The sequence below is a fragment of the Suricata suricatta genome, chromosome 4 (genome assembly GCF_006229205.1).
Source record: "Suricata suricatta isolate VVHF042 chromosome 4, meerkat_22Aug2017_6uvM2_HiC, whole genome shotgun sequence".
Lineage (NCBI taxonomy): Eukaryota > Metazoa > Chordata > Mammalia > Carnivora > Herpestidae > Suricata > Suricata suricatta.
Window position 1 is genome coordinate 88,076,569 of NC_043703.1, and position 7,265 is coordinate 88,083,833.

Below are 7,265 nucleotides of genomic sequence, written 5' to 3' on the forward strand. Positions count from 1 at the left end.
AGCAAACCCAGAAATGACACAGGTGATATAATTAGTTCTCAAGGACTTTAACAGCCATTTAAAAAAAATTTTTTTTTAATGTTTTTATTTATTTTTGAGAGAGAGAGAGACAGCATGAGCATGGGGGTGGGGGGTCAGAGAGAAAAGGAGTCACAGGATCTGAAGACAGGCTCCAGGCTCTGAGCTAGCTGTGAGCATGCAGCCTGACGCGGGGCTTGAACCCACAACGATGAGATCATGACTTGAGCCGAAGTCGGATGCTCAACCTACTGAGCCACTCAGGTGCCCCCACAGCCATTTAAAATATATTCCACATATTCAATAAGGTAGAGCAAATCATGAGCATGATGAGGTTAGAAATGGAGGACATTAAGAAAGAGTTAAAATTCCAGAGATGAAAAATATAATTCTTACATAAAAAATACTGTGGATAGGATTAACACTGCCAAAGGAAAGAAGAGTGACCTTGAAGATATATCACAAGATGTATCAAACTGAACACAGCATCAGTTAGTTATAGGACAACACCAAGAACCTAAATATATGTTTAATTGGAGTCCCCCATTTTTTTAGGGTACCAAGAAGGTACAGAAAAAAAGGAAAAAGAAATTTTTTTTTTTATAGTGAAGCTGTAAAATGATGGAGAAGCTAAGGGAACAGAAAACCCAGACCTTAGAATTACCCAGGAGTGTTTGTCACAAGTGAGACAGCACATGTACTATAAAAGGAATAGTTGGGGCAGAATGGAGCACTTAACCACTCTTTGGATTTCCAAAGAGGAAAGAAAACGTTCACTTTCTTGGGTTGGGGGGCCGAAGTCAACAGCCCTTGATAGGAAAAGAAAGGAAAATCTTCGTGCTCTGGTTTGCCCTTAAAATGTCCTTTTCCTTACATTCTTTCCAAAGAATCTTCAGTAACATCTAGGTGGTGTACACAAGTGCTTAAGATTTCTTATTTTTTCCCCAAGGGAAGTACTTTTCTAACCTTTATATTAATAAGCCCCTCCCTCTCAAGTCTTTAAGATTTTGAGGTTCATACATTTTTTGCTTTCTTTTCAATAATGCTAGAAAATGAGAACCTTTTATTCACCATAATCTTAGTATCTGAAAGGGAAATGAGATTATACGTTGATCTCTCTAAAATAACTTTTTAGGATGGTCTTTGAGAATTCATGCTTTGTTTAAAATTAAAAAAAAATTCTTTTTAAGTAAGCTCTGTGCCCAATGTGGAGCTTGAACTTAGGACCCCAAAAGGAAGAGTCCCATGCTATACCCACTGAGCTAGCCAGGTGCCTCAGTTCATGCTTCTTTGTAACTTTATTGGTTAGGTATCATTACACTTTAGTATCTCTTGGGACCTCTGACTTTGTCTAAAATAACAAGGGTACTCAATTTAATTTTTTTGTGCCTAGCTATACTTACAAAGTATATGATAGCTGAAAATAAATGCTACAAAATATGATATGTAATAATGATGAAGAAATCAAAACACGGATAGGGAAAACGTCACTTATATTTAAAATGCACTTCTATGAATTAATTTGTTCTAACATAAAATGTATTTATGGATGCCAATAACATATTGTGGGGGGGAAATGAGTATTCACTTGACAAAAACAGGAATTGTCTCTTCAAATGTGAAATTACTTTTTAAATACATAGGCAAAAACTTTATTATCACAAAACAGCTATAAAAACCTAGTTACCTATTTTATCTGTAGGAAAAAGCAGGGAGCTAAAGCCATTAGAATTCAGAAGTCTTTTGGGTCAGACAAGTTATTTAATATTAAGAAATGTTAAAAAGATAGTATTTTCCAGCCGGGGTCCAAAAATTTGGCAGATTAATGCAATCCTCATTCTTTCTCACTAAAAGGCCGTTTCTCCACTTTTAGGTAATGTCGCTATTTTTAGCATAGTTGGATAGCCAAAAATATTACACCTGGTTAAATTAAAAAGTGTTCCAACACTTAAGTCCCCTACTTGGGAGAACACAAATTTAAATGATTTTAAAACATGAAGATAACCGATACAATAATAAATATTAAGTGAAGTAGTATACCCCCCTTTCCTTTTTTTTTTTTTTAAACAATCACCAGTTTTTCTGGGAAGGAGTTTTAGAGAACTGACATGGGGGGAAGGAATACCGGTCAGGAATCAGCGCCTGCCACTTCTCGATTCAATCATTACTGCATCGTGCTGGGCTGACCAGGTCGTGGGTGCACAGGCTCCCCAGACTGCAGGTTGCCGGCGCTCACCCGAACAGAACTGCTCTCTGCCGAGAGGCTGCAGCAACAGGATCCCAACCTGGGAGACTCCCCGAAAACCGGCCCCTGGCTGCGGCAGGAGGGCGAACCAACTTCCCAGCGTTCAAAAGCAGCTCTGGGGAATAACAGGTTCACTGCACGTGTGTCCAGAACGGTGTAGGATCCATAAGAAAAATGGCACAAAGCTGCAGCAGCAAAGCAGCAGGTGTTCTAGAGCTGAGGGAAGGAGGCTGGAGGACAGACTGCCACGCGCATGCGCGTTCCATCCAGGTGCGGCAGCTGCTGGCAGAGAATAAGGATTAAGTGGTGGAAAAGGGGGCTGCGGCTGGTTACTAGGAGACGGGACGCTCGGGTGGTACGTCTTGGCTCTGCGTGGCCGTACGCCTGCGCGGCGCGGATGGACCCGGAAGAGGGCTCTGCTACGCGGCCCGTAAGGGGAGCAAGTGGATGTACTCGTCGCTTCTTGCTTGGATGCGCACGCACAGCTTGTAGTCTCCGCGAGAAGGAAGGTCGAGCCAGGTACGCGTGCGCACGGGAACTAGTGGCACGCGGGAAGGAAGCCGAGCGTAGGCGCCGGGGAGGTGGAGGACCGGTCCCCCTCAGGTACAGAGCGTGAGGGCGGTGCTGACGGCTGAGCCGACCGACGCTAACCGCCCCCGCCTCCTTCTCTCAGGGTCCCGCCTTCCTCTCCTTCTCCCGGGGAGGGGCCAGGTCGATTGGGGGTGGGTCGGGAGGAGAAAGGGGCGGAGGATGGAGACTGGGAGGGACCTTGATCTCTGGGGCCGGCTGAGGCTTGCCAGTCGTCAGCATGATCTCCAGCGAGGATGACGGGCCCAGAAGCCCAGGGAGGGACTCGGAGCTCCAGGTAGAAGCCTCAGGGATGCGCCGGGTCGGGATGAAGCAGCTCCTGGGCCGGAAGGCCCTGCAACAGGGTGGGTGTGACGGGAATTAGGGGCTATGGGTGATCTCCGGGGTGCGTATTCACTGCTTGACCCGCTGTGAAGGGCGGTGAAGGGCAGAGTCGCGGTCCAAGGAAGTCCTACAGGAGCAAACTTTTCCGCTGTTGTCTTTTCTTGGGCTCTTAGGGTTGAGCCGAGTTCCTATGGTGACCGCTTCGCTTCCCGCCGCAGCTCTCCGCTTGGTTGTTGGGGGAACTGTTCTGTTTAGAAACGCTTGGAGTGGAGCTGAGGAATTTGGAAGTCAGAGATTTAGGATTTCAGCCTGCTCTTTCTGACTCCCAGTCTCTCATTGCTAAGCTTCCTTATAGATTTTGGGAGGTGAAGGGCGAGATTACGTAGGTATTTGCAGGGAAATATCATAATTTCACTAGAAATTATACGCAGAAAGGGCGGAGTGAACTGGGTTTTGTTTGAAAAAATATTTTGAGACTGAAGTTGAATAACTGGCAACTATGGACCTGATACCTAAATACGTATAGGAATATATTGGTTTTTTTTTTTTTCTTTAAATGAAGTCAAGGATCATGGCTTTAAGAAAGGTTTGCATAGTTGACAGAGTCCCAGTGTTTTCCTGCTTCCACTCCAGACCCTTATATTGCATAATATTCGTTGTTTGAAATGTTCTATCTAGCTTTAGGCATTTCAAAAATACTTTTTTTTTTAACATGGAAGGAAATAAATAGAAAAATAAAAAGTTTATAACTAGAAAAATAGTTATAAACATAAGTGGAAAGTGTCACATTATTGAAATCTGCTTCCAGGATAAAACTGGTTCTTGTTTGTATTTTAATTGCTCAATTAACTTAAACCGTTTTATTTTAATTAGTGACAAATAACTAGGAATGTATATTAATGAAATATTTATTGTACACAATAAAGTTTGGCATTATTTAATGGCAGCTTCCAAAACATATCTTACTTTGTTTACTGTCTGAAAAAAACTCACTACTTATAGTCCTGCATATAATCAGATGTAGAGATTCTGTTGGCTCCTTTTCTGTCTTCTTTTTTAGTTGGTTAGATCAGTTTTAGGGTAATTTGGTTTTAGAGTATTCCATATACCGAGGCAATTAGAGTAAGTGTTATTATTCATTCTCTTTTCCATCACCCGACCCGTTTTCTCCCCAGAGAGAGCCACTGCCCTGACTTCTATGATAACCTCTTCCTTGCGTTTCCTTATAGTTTCTCCATCTTTGTATATGAACAGACACATTCTAGTTTGGTTTGTTTTTGAACTTTATATAAATGGAATTGTAGTAAGTATTCCTCTGTAGTTTGCTTCTTTAGTCAATGTTATGTTTTTGAGATTTATCCATTTTGCTTGTAGGTTGTTGTTCAGGGTTCCAATTTAAGACTATACCACAATTTATTTACTCTGGTATTAAGGTTTTTGCAGTTTTTAGTAAATGTGAACAACACTGCTGTGGACTTTCTTATACATGTACCCCATGATAGTTTTTTAAAGTGAGCTGATTAGTAAGGTAGTTTTGTCTTAGTTATGTGATTAACATCAGTCTATTATTAATATCTTTTAGTTCAGAAAAGCCTGTTAAAAACAACTCTTTTAACTTTTTATATTTCTTAGAGGTCTTGATAAATGATACTTCTCAGGCCATCGTTTTAGTCTCCTTTAAAAATTTAAGTGGTTTCTTTACAGTATAGTCTGGATAGAAGAAAAGTGAGGAGGTTGGGTTTGGATGCAACGAATAGAAATATTATCTGTTTTTCCTAAGAAAGGCTAAACACTGTGGCTTTATTGTTTTGTTGGAAGTGAATTCCTAAAACATTTATTCACTCATTTTTGTAGTCAAAACTTACCTCAAAATTATTCTTAAGACAGTGTGGTTTTCTACATCCTTCTGTCAGTGAGGCTCTTCCTACTTCAAAATGTCAGTGTAAGCTTTTGGAGACAGTTGTATAAAAAGAAAACAAATTGAACTTTGGTGGAAGTAGATTTCAGAATTCCATATAGAGTCCTCCAGTATTTTTAATTCTACCAAAATACTGAGTAGATTTGCTGAGCTTGTATTATATGCATGCTATTTTGCTCAAGACTGATGATATTTTTAAGCTCATGATCTTTCCTCCTATTTCATGAAAAATGAAAATTCTACCAGGCAGGACCTTTCTTCCCCTTCTTATCTAAATCTTTACCTGAACTTGCTTTCTCTTTCTTGTCTTAAATGACAGTGCACATACTGTTTCTTTGGGTTTACTTTTTTTTTTTTTTTTTTTTTTTTACTGTTTATTTTGTGAAACAGAGAGAGAGCTTGGGTAGGGGAGAGGTGGAGAGAGGGGAGACATAGAATCTGAAGCTCAATGTGTGGCTTGAACCCACAAACCATGAGATCGTGACCTGAGCGGAAGTTGGACTGTCAACTGACTGAGCCATCCAGGCACCCCTCTTTGGGTTTACGTTGATTGACTCAGTGGTCTTCCTCCATTAGTTAACATTAACCCATGTCCTAGGTATCTTCACTGTGTTAGCGCTTCTTAAGCTAGAGTACAAGAACTTTAGGTAGTTTTTGAAGCCCCTGAAATTGCTTGTAAAGTTTTGTTATGTGTTTTTATTTTCCTGAGGAGAGGACTCAAGGCTTTTGTTTAATTCTGAAGGGAGCCCTTGATATAAGGCAAATTAAGAAACAAGTTTTTCTCTTCTGTAACAACCCTTCAACAACTGAGGTCTTCTAACTTTTGCTCTACCTTTCCTCACAATCATGCTTCCTAAATGAAGTTTATATTTTCTGTTTCCTTTTCTTCACTACTCATTTATTAGTCCTCTTCAAATTTGCATCCACTCCATCTGTATCATTAAAACTACTTTGAATCATTGAAATTTTATTATTTTGAAAATGTTCTATTGAGTCCAAACTTTGTGCTTGGGACTTTGTAGACATTTAAAAATGTAACAGTGCCTGGACAACATCCTAGATCTCTTGGGAGTTTACATTCTAGTGGAGACAGACAATAAACAAGTGAAAAAATAAATGATACCATTTCAAATAGTGTTAAGTACAAATAACCTGATAGAGTGACTAGGAGAGAGGCTACTTTAAAATTTTTTTTAAGTTTGTGTATTTATTTTGAGAGAGAGTGTGAGTGAAGAAGGGGCAGAGAGAAAGAAGAGAGAGAATCCCAAGCAGGCTCTGCACTGATAGCGCAGAGGGGCTCAATCTCGCAAGCTATGTGATCATGACCTGAGCTGAAATCAAGAATTGGCCGTTTAGGGGCACATGGGTGGCTCAGGCGGTTAAGCGGCCGACTTCGGCTCAGGTCATGATCTCACAGTTCATGGGTTCAAGCCCCACATTGGGCTCTGTGCTGACAGCTCAGAGCCTGGAGCCTGCTTCAGATTCTGTGTCTCCCTCTCTTTCTATTCCTTCCCTGCTCATGCTCGATCTCTCTCTCTCTCTCTTTCTCTCTCTCAAAAATATATAAACATTGAAAAAAAAATTATACGTTTAACCAACTAAGCCATCCACATGCCCTGAGAGAAGCTACTTTAGAGGAAGAGATCAGGGAAGACCTGTTGATATTTGAACCAGAGAAGTAAAGGTAAGGAGCCAGCCATGCACAGGACTAGGAGAGAGAATGTTCCTAAGAAAGGGAAAGCAAGGGAGAGACCTTGAAGTGGAATAAGATTGGTTCAGTGGAGGAACAGAAAGAAAACCAATAAAGCTGGTGGGTGAAAAAGAGAGTACTGGATCTATTTATGGAAGGAAAGGCAGGGACCAAATCATGTAGGACCTTAAAAACTTTGGATTTTATACTAATTTCAGTGGGAAGTCATTTGAGTGTTTTTAAGCAGGATCTTATTATTTTATTTTATTTATTTATTTTTTTAAATAGTTTATTGTCAAATTGGTTTCCATATAACACCCAGTGCTTCTCCCCACAAGTGCCCCCCACCATGCCCATTACCCTCTCCCTCCCTCCCCCTCCCCCTTCAGTCCATGGTTTGTTTTCAGTATTCAGTAGTCTCCCTTGATCTGTGTCCCTCACTCTCCCCCGTTCTCTTTTCCCCTTCCTCACCCCATGGTCCC

At 40.9% G+C, this 7,265-nt stretch overlaps 1 protein-coding gene across 4 annotated transcripts in view; it reads left to right on the forward strand.

The window, feature by feature from the left end:
• Positions 1–2,809: 2,809 nt before the first annotated feature.
• The window catches only part of TSGA10 (testis specific 10), a 151,245-nt gene continuing 146,789 nt past the window's right edge, over positions 2,810–7,265 (forward strand). For 2 of the 4 annotated variants that reach the window (XM_029937175.1, XM_029937174.1), the window contains exon 1: positions 3,042–3,128. In XM_029937175.1, the coding sequence (XP_029793035.1) occupies positions 3,072–3,128 (57 nt within the window). In that variant the 5' untranslated portion in view covers positions 3,042–3,071. Of the gene's footprint in view, positions 2,867–3,041; positions 3,129–7,265 lie in introns of those variants that run through there. The other 2 variants (XM_029937176.1, XM_029937178.1) reach the window with 2 other exon arrangements.